General features: G+C 37.6%; 1 protein-coding gene across 3 annotated transcripts in view; it reads left to right on the plus strand.

Moving 5' to 3' along the window:
• Nucleotides 1–21,595, plus strand: part of LOC117569580 (bifunctional heparan sulfate N-deacetylase/N-sulfotransferase) — a 76,447-nt gene that overhangs the window by 45,479 nt on the left and 9,373 nt on the right. For all 3 annotated transcript variants that reach the window (XM_034250802.2, XM_052006158.1, XM_034250804.2), the window contains one exon: nucleotides 7,641–7,850. In XM_034250802.2, the coding sequence (XP_034106693.1) occupies nucleotides 7,641–7,850 (210 nt within the window). The remainder of the gene's footprint in view (nucleotides 1–7,640; nucleotides 7,851–21,595) is intronic.

The raw sequence follows: 21,595 nt of genomic DNA on the forward strand, positions 1-21,595 counted from the left end.
CCGAATTGTTGCATATATTTGTGGCAACTTTTTTGATTATAAGTGGCTTAAAATATGTAAAATTTAGATAGACATAAAGCTAATTAAATTTGTTAACTTATCAACTCTAATCTTAATTACATAAATATTTGCTAGTTATTTGCAAAGTACTTTATGTATGCATAATTAGCGGAAAGTCCAAAACAAATTATGAATTTATTTAATAATTGAATATGCAAGTATTGATTGAAGAATCGAAATATAATCAACACGCTAAAATTAGCAAAATGTACAAATAAGTAAAGTCCATCAAATTGAGTTCAGATTTGATAAAAAAGAAGCCTTAATTGAAATAATATTTACATTTATTTTAAATGATTTTTTAAATTTTTTCTGTGTATAATTTTAGGTAGTTTTTGTGTAGCCAAAACATTTTATGCACTATTGAAACCAGTGCTCAATTATTTTCAGTATTGTTAGTATTGCAAAGTTTACATAAAAGTAAAAAACTAAATTATACAAATATTTCCAGGGTATTTATTTTGCAGTGATTTACAGAATTTTTTATGCACATTATTGGAGGTAGTTTTTATAATGCAGCCACAGCTATTTGTGTACCATTGAATTCTTTAATTATTTCTGTCATTTTGTGATTGTTTTTGCTTAATTGACGTGTGTAAATATCGATTAAATGTATCGTCGTGTAAAATGAGTTTCACAATTATGCATGGAAAATTAATAATTGAAATGCGCTTTTCTTGTCGCCTGTTGGCTGCCATATTGCCTGATTTATATACATATATAACATATATGTATATATATTCATATATGCACACATAGTTGGCGGTTTATTTGCTTTGCGTGTTAAGTGCGATAAATGCGATTTGATGCTTTGAGTTTTAGCCTGAAGGGGCGTGGCAGTGTTGCTGCCAAGAACATTAACTAACAGCAACTAAACTGAACTAAACTAAAACTAAATGCGCGACTGACGCTCGATAATAAACACATAAATTACTCTGCCAGTTCAGTGAATTCAGTGCACAAATATTTGAGCACACAAAACAGGACTGGACGACACAACAAAACTTTGATGTGTTCGTGAGTGTGCAACATGGCGTATGCGTCATGCAACACAAGTTGCGTGTATTAATTGACTAAAACATTTAAATGCAAAATGCGATTATCAATGACAATTGCCTCAGGGCAGCAGCAACAGCAGTGTGTGCAAATGATGTTTTTGAAAAAGTGATTACATATGCCGAATGTACAACAACTTAACCATTATCGCTTGACGATGATTTTCATTAAGTAAGCATATATGTGTTTGGCCGTTTTCTTTCTCTGGAGCGTGTCAACTGCTGGCGAAATGCAATAAATAATTACATTTATTTGCTTTAAATGCAATTACAAACAAACAAACAGACCGGGAATCAAGGGACCGACCTTTTTGCATACATCCAGCAGACATATCCTTTTGGATGTCGCCAGAGTGTCGGCCATTTCTCCACTTTCGCGTTCACAGTTCATTTGGCGAACTGTGTCTGTGTGTGTGTGTGTGTGTGTGTTGCAGCATTGCGGCACGGCTTCGGCTAGGGCTTGTGTGTCTCTCGCCTCTTTCGGCATTTTACCACTCATTTCCGTTGCAATCCAATTGAACTTGGCTTGCTTGATTTATTTAATTAACTTTTCTCTTTTTTGTTCTGTGCTGTTTTTTTCTTTTTTTTTTTTTTTGCGCCATTTCTCTGTTTTCATCTCGTTTTCCACTTGCTGTCGAACGCTTAAAAAATTGGCAGAACCCGGCACCACAATCGTTTTGGGAATTTTCTGTTTAAGCCGCAGCTCAACTCAAATGGGCTTGACTCGACCCCTCGACGCGTCGCTTTGCCGCTTTTTTGTGAAATGTCTCAGCTGCGCACGTTCTCTCTTTGCGATTCTCATCGCATGTAATTCGTAGCAATTTCTTTTCATTGTATGCAAAGTGGAAAGAAACACGGAAGTGAGAAAGTGGGGGTGTGAGCAACGCTGGTTGTGATATTGAAGTGCGAATGACTTGCACAGCCAATGAAATTTATGCGAATAAGCAGACTACAGGCTACAGTTGAGCTTCTCTATAATGAACTGCGTTTAATTGGTATTTCCTTGCAGCTTATTAAATTTTTTTTTGTTTGCGCTTTCATTTAAAGAGAGAGAGAGAGAGTTAAAAGAATTAAATTGAATTTTCATTTGATGGTTAGGCTTGCTATTTCAAACGCTTTGTATTACATTGTTCTTTATTAATACTTTCTTAATACATTTCTTGATCATTCTTGTATTCTCCCAATTATTTTTTGTCTACTTTCTACTAGTTTAATTGCCATTTTCCTTGCTGTTTATTAAAAGTGCTAGTTGAAAGTGTAAAAACATTTCAAACCTTTTTTTAAAGACTTAACATACATTTTTATGTATTTCATTTTTAAGTTGGAAATTTAAAATCCTCAGACTTTTACTTCCAACATTTACCATTGCGAACAGCAATCTCCTGCAGCGTAAATAATTTAACTTTTTGTGTTAAGGGCTTCTATTACATTGTTGAGTTTGTGATAGTTAAGATTTTAATTTAATATATGGCAACGATAAATTCTTACCAAAAATGTAATAGATTCCTATAAGCCTGCTCTGTATTTTGAAAATTTTTCTTTACTACTATCAATAGCGTGAATATATTTAACACTTTCTGTGAAGACACTCTAGTGAATTTCGTAGTTAAGTTTGTCTTGCAAAATATTTTGAATATGTTGAATTCCTAAGCAAAAAAAAGTGGTTTTTCATATAGTACCAAAAATGTGATGGATCCCTTTAAGCCTGCTCTCAGCTTCCACCATTTTTCTTTACTTATATCAATACTCTCCAGCAGCGTAAATAATTAGAAGCATAGCAAAAAGGCTTTTGCTAAGCTCCTGCTGCTATTGGGGGAACTAACAGCAAATCCTTTGCTTTCAATTCTTATATAATCATCGAACTTTATCGTATTACAAGCAGCTTTTACAGCTTCGCTTCATCCTGGCTTGCCAGTGTAACCAAAACTTTCAGCGGTTATTGAATCATCGGCTCTCTCGGCGCTTCTCAGCATATCCAAATGGTTGCTTTTATCATTTCTTTTTTTTTTTTGTACGTTTTGTATTGCATTGCGATTCGTTTTCTTTTCGCATTTGGAGCTTGAGCTGCTTTTTGCTTTTTCTGCGCTTTAGTTCAGTTTTTATTTTTTGGGAATGGAGAATAGTTTTATATGTATGCATATATCCAGCATATACATATATATCATTTGTATGGGTATGTAAAGCTCACATCTTTGCGCTAGATTCGCCTTTTTATTATGCTACGTTATCCCAGCTGCATTACGTATGCGCTCCGTTGGCCGCGCGGCAGCTTCGGCTGCTGTTTCCACTGCTTCTGCTTCTGCTGCTGCTGCATTTGCTACTTTGCAAATTTATTACAAATTTTTACATACGATTTATTGTTTGAGCGTGCCGCCCCTCAACGTTAGGCGAGACGTTTGCGGGTTTTCTATTACGCTCGCAGGCGTGGCTCTGGCCTTAAAGCCTGGCACATAAAATTCCACTGAATTGCGAGTCCCCACAGCGTGATGAGTGTGTGAGTGTGTGCTTTTGTGTGTGCGCGCACGATTTTCAATAAAAAGCAGCCAGCAGAGAGAGAAAGAGCGAGAGAGAGTATTGTGTCTTCAAGTTGACTAATAAGTTCTGGCCACGATGATTGCCGCTGCGACAACACAGCTCAGCACAGCTCAACACAGTAGAGCAGAGAGTGCAACATTTACGTGCCGCCGCTTGCCAAGTTTGTTGCACGCCCGCATAAATAACACGTCGCAAATGCATAAACTGACTTTTTGTTGCCTAATTTATGCAGCACAAAAGACGAAAGCAACGCCCATCAGCCATCTCGTTTTGTGGCTGCCGCCTCGTTTTGCACGTTGCACGTTGCACTCTGTGTCCAGGCTGTAGAAACGGAAACGGAAATTTTGTGCTGTGCACAAATAAATCAGCGAATGGCGAAAAGCGCCTGAAAACAGGCCAGAACAGGTTGTGAGCCGACTCAGACTCAAACTGTTTGCTTGTTTTCCCTGTTTTCGGGCTGCCTGATGTTCCGCTGGTCTCTGCTTGCTGTGGATGCCTTGCCTTGCCTCGCCTTCTTGCATGCCACGCAAATGTTGCACGAAATGCAAACACGGTGCTGCAACCCGAATTTCTTCATCAGACTCACGAAAGAACCACAAAAGTGTTTCAAAAGTATAAGCTGCTCAAAGTGGAGCTATAACGAACAGTAAATGCTCTGAATTTTCGAAACTATGTATCATTAATAATCACAAAGCTTTGGTAGTACATTTCCACTGAAGTGCCACAAAAGCTTAAAGCAACAACAACCATTGACAAAGCTTTTCTTAAATTAAAAAGCATATACATTAATTTTCAACAGCTTAAAGCTCTAGCATGCATTTGCTACCTATAACTTAGTTTAAAGTAAAACAAGACATTGATTGGGCAGCAAACATACTTTTAACATATGTTTGACTAGCCAAATGCAAATCATCTTTCATGAACTTGCACAAAAAATTAGAAAGCTTTGCAAGCACATGAACATTGAGCTTAAAGCTGGCGGATTTACTATTTAAAGCTAAAATAAAATTGGTTGTGAATAGCAGAATTAAGCATTGAAATATTCAGATTTAATTTTAAGAAATATTTAGAAAGAATAAAATATATTGCAGCTGAAGACCCATTAAAATAATGCAGAAGAAACATTTACTAAATTGTAGCAAAATATTACCAAAAAATCTGGAGATTTAAATAATCCATAAAATATTTAATTTCTACTTTAATAAATAATTCGAATTTATAAATTATTTGGTAACCGAAAAATCACTAGAATATTTCCGTAAAATTAAGAATTAAATTCCAACAAAAGATTACTTAGAAATCACGTTGCACTTTAAGAAATATGGAAAGCCATAGTATGCAGTTTGGTGCTGCATACTTTAAGCCGCCTTGAGCCAACTATTTGTGCATTTGCTAGGCAAACTAACTTGTTTCTGCTCGTTGACTGCAGGCACAATTTTGCGTTAGTTGTTTGCGCTGATTAAGTATACAAATTTCTTGTGGCATTTACCTCAAGGGAAGCTTTTTGGCCAAAAAGTTTAATATATTAAAGATATTTCCCAGCGGCAGCTGATGGCCTCGTTTTCATTTTTTTGTTGCTTGCTGGCGAATGCCAAATGAATTTGCCTGATTTATGGCGTTTCAAATGTCTTGTAGTTCGTTTAGTTTGCATGTTGTGCGATTACAGGGTATATGAAAAAGAAAACTTTTTGGTTGGGCCTGATATATTCGGGGGCGAAGTGTTTGCTCGCTCTCTTTTGCATTGCATTCTGTATAAATTTGTGAGTGTGAGAGGCTTTGCTGTGTGTGTGTGTATGTGTTTGTGTATTTGCTATCTAAATATTTTGTTTTGCCAGCACTAAAGTTTTGCCAACAGGAGAGAGAGAGAGAGGAAATGTGGCAGTAACAGCAACCAGGGCATTACTTGGCTTGTCCTTTCAGAGTTTGCCTTGCCGCATGCTAAAAGTATTTACATTTTTCATTGCAACTGGAAGGAGGCGTAGTAGTTGCATGTGCATAGCAAGGCTCGAAAGGGGCCAAAAGACTTTGGTACATTTGTGCTTGGGCTTGGCCTAATAGGTTTTTGTTAATTTTTGGGGATTTCTGCTTGAAAGGGGCTCAAAGGACTTTAACACATGTTGCCTTTGTCAGAGTCCTTGTAGTCCTTGTTGTTGCCCTTTATGGCTGCAGACTGCTGTTGGTGCCCAGGTGCGGCAGTCAGGATATGTGAAAATTGCATAAGACCCATATAATAAAATGCTTTGCCACCAAATGAAATGAAAAAGACCAGAGATGAGAGCTGAGCGCAGTTCAAAGGTGAGGCTGGACAATGAATGCAGAAAACATAATGGGAGAAAAAGTTTCGTCGACTGAAGTCAACTGAGCCCCTCTGAGTCAGCTCAGTTTTCAGCTGAGCTCCTTGTTGTCCTGTTTGTTGGCTTGTTAATGAGTCGCAATGCAAATGAAGATATGTGGCAACAACAGACTGCAACAAAACAAAACAGAACAACACAACGCAGCAGCAGCTGCTGAAGACAATAACAATGTTGGGGTCCATTGTATTGGCAGCAGTTTGCTTTTGTTTGTCATATTGCGCATACGCAACGTTGTTGCCTTGCTGCGTTGTTGCGGCTCCTTCTGTTTGGCTGACTTGCCACAGATTATTTCTGTGCACACACACACCCCACATTTGGGTTGCAAACTACAGACTGCAGCTGCTACTGCTGCTGCTCGACTAAGTAAATACAAAAAAACGGAGGAAAAAATAAATGCCGAGTTCTACTCGTCTTTCCTTATGCTTTTCAAATAGGTTTTTCTTTATAACTGCCATTGCAATGTGGCGCAAACTGTGCGTTGCATTTTGCTTATACGACTATTGCGGATGAATGGCGTGGCAGCAAAAAAACTGAAAAACTGAAACTACTATGAGTAATGTTTAGTGCAACCAGCTTTGACCTTTGATGCGCTGCATGGCGTTGTCCTTAGCACTGAATTTTTTCTTATTTGCTTGGCTTGAAGCAGCTGCAAGTGAAGTCAACACTTTAAATTGAAAGCTGTTATTAAATAGATAAATATTTTCACAGCACATTGATTTTGACTGAACACATAGTTAGGCGTGTGAATTAATAATAATTTTGGGCAGATTTATCTTTCAATTATATACTTAATGGTGTGCTTTCATTTAATTGATTAATTTATTTAGAGCACATTGATTTCAATTTTTCGTTCAATTAAGAAACGAATTTAACAAATTTAATTAAAATTTATCTCTAATTTACACTTTGAAGTGAGCGCTGTTAAACATTTAGTGAATCTGAATTGAATATGAATTCATTGTCAATTAAGAAACGAAGCTAACAAAGCGAATTAATAATAATCAGAGCATTTATGAAGTTTTCTCTTACAGTTGCACTTTGAACTGAGCGCTGTTGGCAAAGCTATTCATTGAATCTATTCACAGTCTTTGGTCTCTTATCTAACACTCAATTAACAAGAAAAAATAAGTTAAATGAAGCGCTGTTTGAAAATAGCATTTATAGATTAATAAACAGTTCATTTATGCAGCTTAATCTTTCAATTACACTTTGAATGGTGAACTAGAAAAAGAAACGGACTTGTTGGGTTTGCTCTCATTAGAATATAGTTCAAGTTGACTCTAAAAATTAAGAGCGAAAGAAAAAGTAAATCAAATAAAACTGCAGTATTTTTTTGATGCTTTAATTCTCAATAAAGAAACGAAGTTAACATTATGAAAGACACAGTTAAAAAGTGTAGCATACTTCTTAGCGTTTGTGAATCAAACAAAGCTGCAATCAATTTTTGCTGTTTAGCTATCGCACGAAACACTTTGAATTGAGATGGAATAAGAAAGAACATAAAACACATAATTACGCCTTAAAGTAATCATTTTAATGCATCTATCTAAATTTGTATACTTTTATTATACATCAAACTTAAGGGACTAAACTACTTGAATTAAATTTTAATACTTGTTATTTCTTTTTCTTGCAGTCTCATTCAACGTGACACTCATCCAGCGCCCATCATCAACTGCCGCATGATGAACTCCGCTGGGAAACATATAAGAGATGCTTCGCCAGCGCCAGATCATCGATCGGAGGCGAGACTACGCATCGATCCCAAGGTGCTGGTGTTTGTGGAGACAACGTATTCGGGCTTGGGACGGGACATTGCCGAGTTGCTGGTCTACAATCGCATCAAGTAAGTTGGCGACGCGCTCGAATGAATGAGTGAATGAAGAAGAATGTGCTTGGAGGAATGCTAAAGAGGAACCATAGACAATTAGCTCAGACAAATTTGCATAATTGCAAAAGGCAACGATGCAATTATTGCGCCCCGAAAGTGACTCCATGCAACCGGAAGTGGCAGCGTAACCGACACCAGAAATGAATTGCGAACGCAGCCAAGTGCCAAGTGGCACCCGGCAAGCTGCCATCTATCTTGGCTCGTTCATCTCTTCCTGCAGCTCGAGCTTTTGCTTTTGCTTCTGCTTGCTCTGCTCTGCTCTGCTCTGTGTCTGCGAGTGGCTATTGTCAATGTTGACCCAATTTGGGCAACTGGCCATAAAAAGGCAGGTTATGAAATTAATGCTGCTTGCTCTGGCTGGCTGGCTGGCTGCTGGTTGCATGCTGCAGGCAAACCGGAGTGAAGCAAGCAAAGCATTCCGAGTTTAATTGGCAACTTATGCTTTTGTGGTCGAGTGGCCACCGCCTTTAACTCTCCTCCCTCCTCCTTTCCCCTCTCTGGACTTTATTCTATCTCTTTAGGCAACCGGAAACCGCCAGCGTCATGTCTCTTCGTCTAGGTTTTTCTTTTTTCTACTACTATTACTAGAGAGCTATCCACATCTTACCTGCAAAACCTTCTGGCGGGCAAACAAGTCAGCATTTCTTTGCTGCCTTTTGCCGTAGATACTCTCTCTATAACATAAGGGGTTATAACTTTGCCAAACAGTTGCGCAAAGCTCTTGAATTTTAATGAGCTTTCGCTTTTGCGGCTTCCAAACTTTTGTCTCTCTAATCTTGTTCCGCTTTTCGAAAATTAGTTTCCGGCATCATTTCAATTGCATTTATTATATACGCTCACATTCGCATTGGCATCTTCGCATTTTCAAATAAACGCAATTATGCTTATTTTCAGCACTTCAAATTGTTAATGAGCTTCGACAACGAACGTTTAGCATACAACTCATGAAGTTTTGATAACTATGCCACCGCAAAACTATGCTCTTTGAAGTTGCCAAAACTGGTAATGCGCTTAGTCAAATTTTAAATCGTCGCAATTTAAATTCATTTGACGCTGATTACCATAAGAGCAGTATAACTTTGTGTGAGCGAATAAAATTGTTTGAACATTGCATGTTATTCTCAAAATTTGTATATGGCGCTTTGGAGTCTTATTCATATACTTTTAAATCCTAGCTGAACTCGTTCAATTTATAAATTCTTCCAGAAATACAATTGGCTTGTACCTTTTTCTTTAATAAAATGAATTTAATTATTTTTTTGTCATGAATGAATGCAATTTTTGAATTTTTCTGAAGCAGTATTTTAATTATAATTTTCCTGTTTTTACCCATGATAAAGCACTCGGCAAGAATAAATAAATATATTTTATTATTCTTTAGGAGCGTTTTACGATTTGTATTAACTTCTGTTTATCTATCCCTCTTCGCCTCATTCACTGAAGATGAAGATGAGTGCGACTAGTTTTTATAATTTTTAACACTTTCCGGAACACTGGTATAGTATGTCACAATATGTTATGCTTACAGCATTTGCGCTAATTGTGAGAATATGTTCTGCTCAAAATACGTATTTGGATTATATGTCAAAAAATAAAAGAAATATGTGAGATTTTGTCGTTGTCACCTTTTATGGTGTACAAAAACTTTTGGCGCAATTATCTTGAATTTAAAAACAAAATTCCGTCCCAAAAGGGTTAAAAAAGATGAGATTATAATGCACTTTTTTGTCACTTATAATTAAGTAACTTTTAAATATATGTTATATATTATTTGTGCAGGCAAAGAAAAGAAAAAATAATGAAATTCCCAAGAGGCTCTCTTCTTGTTTCCGTTTCTTCCTTGCTTGCTCTCTTTTATATTTAAGTAACTTTTAATATTTAAAATTATATAGTTCTACTCTTGCCATATTGTCAAACTTACAGCATTTGCTTTGTCTCCCTCTTATTTACTCACTCTCTGTCAAAAGAAGAGTGCACCTAGCTGTAAATCATCTGTAGTCTTACGTAGATTACAATGCTCTCGCTATCTGTCTGCCTCCCACTTTATTGCATATGTAAGCAACTTACAGTTGAGCTTTGACTTAGTTGTCAAGCTGGCAAGCTTTGTTGCCTGAAAATTGGCTAGAATAGAGAGAGAGCAGGCTTAGCTGGAAGTGTATATTACACTCGTGTTCAGAGCATGTAAGCGTCGTATTGCGCCATTATTCCAATTACTTCACACACACTCCAACACACACCCACTCACTCCCCCCAACACACACACACGCTCAGACACCTCGACTGCCCTTTTGCCCAATGGGCACAAAAAGCAATTCTTTGGCTGGAGAGAATGCTTTGTGTGAGCTGGTGGCCGCAATGACCGCAGGCGGCAGCCTCCTGAAAAACCGCAATTATAAAACCAGCTGGACAGCGGGGGCACTGTTTGCAATGGGGGCGTGGCAAGGGGGAAGCGTTGCTATACCAACTTTTCAATAACATTTTTTTTCATATATACATATATAGTATACTATATATAGAGAAGTATTCCATTTGACTTTCTTTTTTTATTTCACACTTTTCACTTTTACATGGGAGAAATTAAGGGCACGTGTGCAAATTGCGGTTATAAGGCGTCACAAGCAGTTGCAGCACAGCACAGCGCATAGAAATGTTCATGTGGAAAAGGGTCGGAGGGACGACTTACAAGTCAAAAGGCTAAAAATTTCAATTTGCTGCTGCTTTGTTGATGTTGTCGGTGCTCTCGAGAGTCGAGTCGAGAGAAGTAGAGAACTCAGCTCAGCTCCGGAGTGCGCTTTGTGTTATATAATTAAATTTCGTCGTTATAGCCAAACTACGGGTAACTCTGCAAGGATGTTTGCCTAGGATCTGTTGCCAGTATTGCCGCTGTCAGGCCAAGTGCTTCAACTCTAATGAGATTTCAAGTGCAAATACGAGAAGTCTCCAGCTTGAGCTAGCGGCTTCTCTGTCGCCCTCCAGCTACCTTGTGTCTACCTCTCCCATTGTCTCTAGTCGAATATGCAACAGACTTGCTTCTCATCGACCTAATCAGTGCACTTCTGTGTATGCGTATGTGTGTGTGTCGTTGTTATGCGCTTATCAATGACTTCATTAGTGCTCTAGAGTTGACTGCAACACAAAACTTGGCCAGAGTCAGAGACAGAGAGAGCTAACAAATTCCATTAACATTACGAGATAGCTCTCCATCTCATTACAGTTAATGACTGTCTCTATATTTCTCTCCGCAATCTCGGTGTATGCGTATGTGAGTGCGTTGCATGGAGTGCGTTCCATGTGTGTGTGTGGCAGGTGCTACTTAATTAACAATTATTTATGAGCATGCGTCGCGCAACGCTGCAAATTGCACCCAAGTTGCCACTCAATTAGCTGACTGAAAAATGCGCTCGTTGACTCGACGAGACACACAATCTACACATGCGAAAAAGAGAAGAGAAAAGAGAGAGAATGAAAGAGAAGGAGAGTGGATGTGTTTGTGTGTGGGAGGGACAGTTAATTGTGAGTGCCCTTTGCACACCTATGCCTTGTGTGCCCCAATTAGCTGCAGCCCAAAATCCTGATGTGGCCCACCCGCCAATTGATTGATTGCCAAGCTACAGCCAGCTGCCAGCTGCTGCTCCTCACTCTGCCTCTCCCTTCCCCCTCTCTCTCTTTGCGCTGCGAGTCAATTTTGTGCTTGAGCAGCGCAGACAAATGGCATTGCCCTGCGAGCGAGGCAAATTTGAGCTGCCAGGCAGCGCCTAAAAGTATGCAAAAGTTTTTGCAAAGCATACAACTTTTTATGCCCAAAAGGCAAGTAGAAAAAGGGAGAGAAGAGGACGGCGAAGAAGAGCTCTGAAAGAGGCTTTTGGCGCGTACCGGACTACAAGTGGCCCCAAAAGCATTAACACGCCAAGTTGGCTGCCGATGTTGGCATCTAATGCGCCGTGAAATTCTAATGGAATTTCCTAGGTAATTACGCGAACCCAAAAGGCAGCAGCGCAGCGATGTCTTGACGCGCGTTTATTAAATTGCCATTGCCATTGCCACGCCCACATTATGCGGGTAATAGCTACTTAACCTTATTTTCAATTTTTGATTTGGCTTTTGTGCTAGGCACAAACGCATGCAACGCTCTCCCTTCCACGCTAATAACATCAGTCAGCCAAGCAGCAGGAGCCAAGTCAACAGCATGGCAGAATGGCAGCATGCAGCATGGTAGCAGGAAGTCATCAGCAGTCTTGTTATCATTTGCCCCATGTATGGGAGTGTGCTCTGGTGTGTGTGTGTGTGTGTGAGTGACTGAATAATGTAGCATGCTTTGCGGCGCAGCCATAGAACCTGCGCTCATCCTTTTGTTGGGTTTCGCACGGCGCTGATTGCGCCACTGGGAGCCCAAAAACTTTTAAAACGCGAAATGGCGAAAGGCGAACGGCGAACGGCAACCAACCTACCCACAACAACAACGACGACGAGTCTACTCGAACCAAATAGCAGCCAAACCAGCGCCACAACAACCACCTTCAACAGCAGAGCAGCAGCAGCAACAAAAACAGCAGAAGCAATAGCAACATCAGCAATTGCTTCGCTTCTGCTTGGCGCTGACGTCAATTCACAGCAGCAGCAGACACATGGTGAACGCCATAAACAGCCACCACAATTGGATGCTTGCCATGGCAACGTCCCGCGACTTGGCTGCTGCTTCAGTTTCCTCTCTCACCACTCTGTACCACTCTTTGGGCTTCCTCCTTTATGGCAGCTGCCACAACTCCTTGGCTCGTCATAATCACACCCTTTTGCGCCAATGTTTACTTTAATAATGTCGCGGAAAATTTTTATTTTCAATTTTTCACAAGTCAATGGAGTTAACCTGCAACATTTTATGGAACTGTGGGATGAAAAATCAGAGGCAGTGCACAAAAGTTTTAAGAATTTTTCGTATAACCTCAATGAACTTAAATCTGAATATTAAAGTTAATGCAAATTAGAATAGAACTAGGAATAATAGGTATTAGAATAGTTAAGGGAATAAGATGAAGTATAGAAAGAATAAAATGAATAGGATTAGAAATATGAAAAGAAATAAATACAAATTCAAATTAGATTTAGAATAGTCTAAGGAGTCTAAGGAATATAAATAGAAATAGGAATAGTAATGGTAGTAAACATAGGAATGCTGAGTTTTTATAATAATTGGATTAAGATTATGATTATTAATTAATATAATACAGTAAATTGATATTATAAAAAAAGATAAGTTTATTCCAAACGACGATTTATTTTACCCAGAAATTAAGAAGCTTAGTTACATTATCAGAAAATTGAATTATATAGAAACTTCCCACAAATTTGTTTAACAGAATCAGTTCATAATTTTTCATCATTAATATATAAATTACTGTAATTCCTTAAACTTGGTATACTTAAAAGCAGTATACTTTGCAAAACTATGTTTGAGATCAATATAAAATACCAAATCAGAACTTCAAGAAATTTTATATATGAATAAACATATATAAAAAAAAGAATATAACAAAACAAAGTGTTAATTAAACATCTAAGAAAGCTATAGAGTGTACTCAACTGTGAGATACTTGTATCTTGTAGTCAATAAACCTAACTAAGAACTCTATTGGTAGCGTTTATAAAAAGAGCATAACTGTAAAACTAAAATGGAATTTTTTATCCCACTGTGCCACAGCTAGAAGACGACCCCTGGCAAATATGACTATACAATAAAGTCAACGTGCATGTAACTATGCAAGTGTATGGGTGTGTCACTATGTGTGTGTGTGTGTGTTATGTTTATGTGAATGTGTGTGTGTGTGTGGCTGCGTGGTATAAATAAAAAATATTTTTCTCTAGCGCACTTGCCACGTGATGGGGCATTGGCTGCTGTTATCGTTGTTGCCTGATGTTGCCGCCGTCGCTGCTGCTATTCTCAGATTGCCAACACAGACTCAAGAGAGATGGGCTGAGTCCTTTAGTCGAAGAAAGCAGCGCAGAAAGATGGGGGCAAGGTGCCCCGCCCTTTTTTTTTTTGTTGTGCTCTGTGACAAGTTGAGCTGGCCTGGGGTTGACTTTCTGCCACCGCCGTCGACGCTGCCGACGTTTGTTGTTATTTTTCAACAAATTGGTTATTTTATTGAATTACTCAAGCAGCAGGCCGCCACGCCCCGCCCCCCGATGCTTGAAAGGGGGCATGACACATGCGCCTCGTCTGATTATATTGGCCTAAGCAGGCGACGCTGTGGGAGACATTGTCGAGACGTTCCTTGTTCGTTGTTCGTTGCCGCACGACATCGTCGTCGTTGCGTGTCCTGAGCTGAGCCAGAGTCGAGCCTTAAGTAGTTTTGCCGCGTATAATAAATTTTCTAGTTTAAACTCATTTATTGCCCGCGCGACTCGACGCAGAGCTCGTTGCCGGCCAAGTCGTCTCTCGATGTCGTTGTTCCCCTTTTCTTTCTTCTTTGCTCCCCGCCGATGCCATATAATGGCCATTTGTTGTATAATTTTCACATTGTTTAGTGTCCCGAGCGTCGTCGAGTTGAGTTAAGTTGAGTTGCTTTCTGTGCCGCTGTTATTTATGATATATGTATGTATGGATTGCCACAAGCGAAACTGGCTTAAGGATAAGTTAAGGCAACCAAGGATTGTGTTTCCATTTCTAGTGTTGGCCACACGTACGTATACTTGATATTAAGTGCAAATTGTGGGTCATGTTAATGGCCAAAATAACTTAATTTGTGGCGAGGCCCAAAGAAAAAACCCTCACCATCAGCTAATAATTATGCAAAAGTCTGGCTGAAAGTTGTTAAGCTCACTCGATTTATTGCTTAATGCTAAAGCTCTTAATGGATTGCAGCTCTGCAGAAAGAAGTTGAAACTAATTTAATGCCAAGGCTTGAGAATGTTTTTGTTTAATGCTTACAAATAGTTTGGGAGTTGAGTGTATATTGAAGTGCATCAAATAAATCGAGCTAATTCAGATTAGTTTAAATTACAATTTGCCAAGCAATTACTTACGGTTTTTCTTTTGATTTGAAATTGCAGTTGGCTAATTGCAAATTGAAATTGCCTTATTCACGCTCACAAAGAGCTCATCAATTGCATTGTGGCCAAAAAGTTTTGCTCTTTAAGTTCTCTTCTGCTTAGCAAATAGTTTGCTATCGATTGCATGGCCAGACAATTAAACGTTTATTCAACTCGTTGGCACATTTTTCGGGTTTAATCGACGACGCACCAAAAGTTGTGGCACAGTTTTTGCTACCTATTTGCAACACGTGTTGTGAGTGTGTGTGTGTTATAAGAGAAAAACAGAGAAAAGGCGAGACAATTACGCAAGTTTTTGGCTAACAATTTGTTGGCCGCCTTAATTACGACATTTTCTCTGGCTGCTAATCAGTTGGTTGAACTTTTAGGGGGTGACGAGAAAACTTCTTCGGCCAGGTTATTGTGTGGCGCCACCTGCTTATGTGCCACCAAAAGAGATCAAATCTTTTCTCTCTGACGTCTTGATGCCACAAGCAAATATTGTGGATTTTTCGATTAGCGAGCGAGCGAGTGAGAAAGAAAGCAAGAGCTGCTCTATCTCAAGCCCGGCAGCTTAATTTCCTGACGCAAATATCAACAAGGCAAAGCCAACCGAAGATTGTGCCACCAAGTTGAAGCTGGCCCCTAAAGCGCTCTAATGAAATTACAGCACACAAAGCAAGGTGAGGGTGGAGTGAAGAAGGAAGAGGAAGGGGAGAAAATGGAGTCGACACTCAGCTGGCGGTAGCTGAAAAAAAGAGAAAGAGTGCAAGCCAAAAGTGCGCAAAGTGCGGGAAGTCAGGCTAAAACTAAGCTCATTTAATACGCTGCATAAGCGACAAGCGACAGGCGAGGAGGGTGACTGCAACGGGTGGGGTGGAGAGAAGGGGAAGTTGCAAGACATTCAGGAAATAACTGCAGCAGCAACAAAGCAGCAACAGCGACGGCGACGTTAACAACTACAGCAAACAACAAACAAGCAGCTCATGTCGGCATTTGCAGTTTTACGTGCATCCTCAGGATAATTTAACACCTCGTACAAATGCAAACAAATGAGCGCCGAGCTGCCACACACACACATACGTACATACACATGCACACACTCATGTGTGTAGGTTAAAAAAAGCAAGCTTTATTTACTTGCAAGTAATACCCGTTAATGGGTTTTTAAAACAAATCCGCTGCGGGCCTCGTTTTCTCCCTGCTTTCCTCTCTCTTCGCTTCGCTTTTCCTCGGCTGAGTTTATCTTCGCACAACAATTAAATTTCAAATATCAACAAACGCGTATGGGCGATTAAGTGAATAACAGAAAAACACAGCGAGCAAAAGACAGAGAGAGAGTGTGAGAGCGAGAGAGAGATTGGCAAGTGTCATTATATAGTTAATTAAACAAACATTTGGCGCTGATAAAACGCTTTAATTAATGCTCCTCATGTCGAGGAGACTAACGAGGCGTCGCATCGCATCGCACTCTGCCGTTTAAATGCTCGACACCTTAAAAGTATGCTATTAAAAATATTTAATTGCAACAAACAACCCGGGGTAACATGATTTTATGATGTGGTTAGTAACTGTAGTGAAAACCTATATGTTTGTGTGTTTTATTTTCAATCTTTGCGAAGATAATTCGTAAATGGTAGGAATATACATGTAATGTTAGGTTATACAGATAACCTTTGATTGATAATATGTGTAAAGTACAGTTTAATTGATTTAAATAATACTGCCTCCTTGTGACGACTGATTTCGTAACGACTAATGACTGCCGCTGCATCTGTTCTTCTTTTGACGACTTATAATTACTTCACACGAATGCTGTTTAAATTCTGACGATTGATGATCTTATACTGACTGACGATACCGATAGCTTCGTGCCTAATGCCAAACGATACCGATAGGGTCTATCGACTAGCCTCCACAGTTATTACTCACATATGTTTATTTATTTGAGTTGGTTAAAAACTACAGTAAAATAATACAAATTGTAAAACGATTGGTCCTTGAAGCACTACAGAATTTTTTCCTTTTTTATATAATAGTAAACACACTTCTTACAATTTTATTAAATGAATATGAACGTTAAATGAATGTTTTTTAATACATTTTCTTACCAGCCCTAAGATATGGATGTTTATTAAATGTGCTGCACTCTATTATTCCCAGTTTCCCAGTTTTGATGCTGAATATCGTGTGTATTTTGTTAGGAAAAGCAACTTTGATTATCAACAATTATTTCGCAACTAGCAACTTTAACCACATAATTCAGATTAGTTTAAATTGCATTCATTGCATTCGAAAGTAAACTTAAATCTCTCCTAAATACTCTACAATAATTCATGCTATATCTTATAAAAATGCACAAAAAAATTACATTTTAATCTACAAAAACGCAACACGCGATATTTGTTACTTAGTACATATATTTATTTTGAATTTTTTTTTTTTTTTTGTAAACTGTCACTTGTGGCACTTTTATCAAAACGCATGTGGATAGTTGAACACATTGTTGTTATTTCTAAATTGTTTTTATAAGTTAACCTTATCGTTTTTAGGAATGAAAACCAGTTGCAAAAATATTGTGCATATATTTTTTGTCAACTGAATAACAAATGCTTGCAGGTTAGTAGAGTAAAAGTGAAGGCAATGAAAAAGATGATTTTCCAATCAAATATAATAAATTTTAATAACACATATTATCAATTCTTTATAACTTACAATATAAGTAAATATTTTATATATTATCAACTCTTTATAACTTACAATATAAGTAAATATTTTATGTCAAATTTATAGAAAAGTAGTATCAATAAATATGCCAAGTCTTTAGTAATTTTTTGTTATATAAATATTATTTTTTAAAATTGAATTAAATATTTGTTGTCTTTTCATTGAAAGTGCTGCTCACCAAAGCAAATACTGCGGAAAAAAAGTAGGGTGAACTTCGAATTTACACTTCAAATTTTGAGTTAGTTCTTTTATCTTAAGTTGGCCGGATTGTTAGTGACATCTAAGCAAAATTTCAAGTCAATGCCATTATCTGTAATATATTTATTTCTTTGTTTACCAGATATAAATAATAAATTCTATTAAAAACTACCTTCATAAAAATCATCATTATTTCTTATAACTCGCTTTACTATAATTTCAAAATTTTACTAAAATCAGTCAATATTTTGTACTCATTTTATAGAAAAGTACCACTATTATTTGTTTTTATCGTATGAATAATATGATGAAGAATTTCTTCAAAATGAAATATCTGTTGACTACTCATTTAATAAACATGCATAAAGTTAACTGTTATTACATTTTACCCAAACAAAATTTGCATTTTCACACACATGATGTTGACTTTGGTTTACCGCGAAAAGCAAACTCCATGGTCACTTAACTTTTCCTAGTCACTTTAGTCACTTATCTCTCCGACGATGATGGTCACACTTTATGACATGGCTTTATTAACTTGAGCTGCGATGCGATATGCCAAACGAAGTGACCGTGTTGATCGGTTAACTTGATTTAAACTTTAACCCAAAGGTATTACAGTTAACTGACTGTGTCATAGGCCAATTCAGAGCTTTGTGTGTGTGTGTGTTGTGTGTAGTGTATCTGCATTGAGCGTATCACATCTTTGACTCGCTTCAGTTAACTTTCCATTATTTTTCTTTTCGGCGTGCGATTTTTCAATATCCCCTCGGACAAACGGCCATTTTGAATGGTCTCCCATCGCTCCTTCGATGTCCTTTGGGTGGTGGTGGCGTTGCGGTGCGGTGCGCGGTGTTCGCGAGTTTCTCCCTTTAGCCATGTGACACATGGTCTCGTGTTGACGCGCCATAAAATATGCAATGCATGCAGTATGTCAACCCCCCACCTCCGCCTCATATTTCTACCCCTCGTTGAACGTATCCATAACTCGAGCCTTGGGGGCCAAAAGTCGTGACGTTCTCTCCTTTTTTTTTTTTGCTTTGTCAAGCCCATCGCCTGAAAAAACTATCAATAATGTGGCACACCCACACACCCACACACACACACACATACTCGTACACAAATAGAGCGGGAGAGTATAAAATGTTTTGCCTTATGACTTTTATGCAGAGCGCGTCGAACGGCCACCTGCAAAATATTTTAATATGCTTCAACGAATGCACATTGAAAAAACGAACGAACAGATCTCTTTTCTCTTCTTCTTTTTTTTGCACCAGAGGTAAAAATATTTACAATGTGAGCGACCCTTTCACCCTTCTCCCCTTGCTGAACCTGCCGCTGCATATCATATTCGTTTTTTTTTTGCGTTCTGATGTTTCGCTCGGATTTTACGTGGTTTGGCATATTGAATCAAGTTTGGCCAAGTTTTTAAGCTGTGCTCTGTTTTGGCAGCGTTCGTTCGTTGTTTAGCTTTAAGCCCGCTAACTGAACGCCAACAACCTTTAGCTTATATACAGTATATATGTGTATATATAGTATGTATATATATACTAGCAAAGCTGAGCTCACACAACAGTTTTTGGTTGGGTTCGTTTCAGGTATCCGTTTCGCATTCAATCAACTGTAAATTCCATTGCATGCCAAATATTTTCATATTTATGCAAAACTATTTACGCACAGTCAAATCCCTTGCCACGGGTCGCAATTTACTACATATATATTCGTATATATATCGATAGGATTCCCCTTTCCTACATTGCGGTGGCTTAGCGCCCGCATTGCTGCCGCTTGAATGTTTAAAATAATAATATTGGAATTGATTTTATTTATATTCATAGCTCCGAAATGTGCAATACAATTAATGGTTGAGGTTTGTCCAAATGCAAATCGAAAAAGAAAATGAGAAAATTTGTTTGTGTTTTTGTGTGTGCAACTGAAATATTTATGCATATTAATTAGTAAGTCAAGCGAGCGATATGTCAAAGTAAATTAGACAAAAGTATTTAATCAAATAGAGAGGGTTTCGTATTTGTTTTATATTATTTATCCAAAAGTAAATTAAAATCCCATTTCAAATTGAATTGTGTCGAGGTAAGCTTTGTGGCAATCTAAGATTGCTGGAGACAGAGTAAATGTCTTAATTAAAATACTCAATCAATCGAAGCACATGTTTTATTGAGGTCAGCTTATTAAAAGAGCATATTTATCTGCACTTTAAATCATGCTCAAGTAAATTAAAAGTATTTACACTTCTCCTAGTTATTAGGTTTGTGAGAAGTTTTTAAATAACTCCACAAATTAAACTTTTGTTTTTTGCAGTTTGCCAATTGAAAAGTAGTAAGAGTTTATTAAAAACCTCTCATAAACTTAATAACTAGGAGAAGTGTAAATGCTTTGAATTTACTTGAGCATGATATGAAAAGAAATTGAAAAAGTGTCAATATTTATTTTAATTTCCTGATATGTGCATTGATATTTGTGGCTTAAATGTTTCGAAACACACTTTCTAATAGTAATTGAGAAATCTAAACATTGATTGTGGCACTTTCTCCAATTAAAATGAAATGCTGCAAATAAATTGTGGAAATATTCTGAATTTTTCTGCAGTGCATACGTTAACTTCTTTTGCCTGAATATTTTGCACTTTTCGTAGCAATTCACAAGCAAGTATTTATTGAGAACTTTGACATATATTTAAGACTCGTAGCTTGTGGACTTCAGCATTCTTTCCTTTATTTTCTTTCTGCCTTTTCCAATTTTATTTGACCGTTGCTATTTGCGTATCTGGAGCTGAGCACTCGCATTTTATTGCGAGCACAATGCAATCCAGCTCTGTGGGTTGCGTGTCGCAGCAAACAGCTTCCGACAGCTGTTGTCAAATGCAACGCTGTGCGTTTCGCTCTGCTATTCAGTGCTGTCAAGTTAGCTATTTATTCGCTAGAAGTGGAGTTTTCGAACCATCTAAAGCGGAAAACATGGTATTTAGTTGTTTTAAAAGGAATTATATTTTTATTAAGTCTTTATGATTTAGTTGCAGGGTAAAACTTATTGAACCAATATAATATATTATATATAAACTGAAGAATATAATAACCTTATTATTTTTATTAAAATAAAAGGAACCACTTTACAAGTAATTGTAATTTATATTACAAAAAGAAGTTTCAATAGGACAATTTGTCCTTTTTAACTTAAGTTGAAAAAAAAAACAACAGAAAGAACATAGAATAAATTAAATTAAAATTATATTATGTACATATACAGTAGATCACAGCTTATTTCAACCACCACCAACCGACAACTTTGAGTTAGTGTACTGGCCAAACTAAAAGAGGTATTAACTTTATTTAAACGCAGGATTTTAGTTTAATGTTTTAAAATACAAGATATTTTTTCATTTATCCTCTAATTTTTTGTTTACTATATAAAATTATTGAAAAACAAAAAAATGCCAAAAAAAAAGTACCACAGCTTATTTCAACCAGCTGAAAATAACTAAATATAAATATGTTAAACTGTGTATTTAGAATTTCGTATGACCTCCTTCTTGGTTAATAGCTCCTTCCAGACAGTTTGGAATAGATTCCACCAATTTTTTTGTGATGTAGGGGCTAATTTTGTCCCATTCTTCCGCTAAAGCCGTTTTAAGGTTAGATTTGTTGGAAATTGGCCTTTTTCCGATGTTCTGGTCCAAAATGGCCCAAAATTTTTTTACAACATTTATGTCAGGTTACTGAGCTGATGGTTTC

This window comes from Drosophila albomicans, chromosome 3 (assembly GCF_009650485.2).
Source record: "Drosophila albomicans strain 15112-1751.03 chromosome 3, ASM965048v2, whole genome shotgun sequence".
NCBI lineage: Eukaryota > Metazoa > Arthropoda > Insecta > Diptera > Drosophilidae > Drosophila > Drosophila albomicans.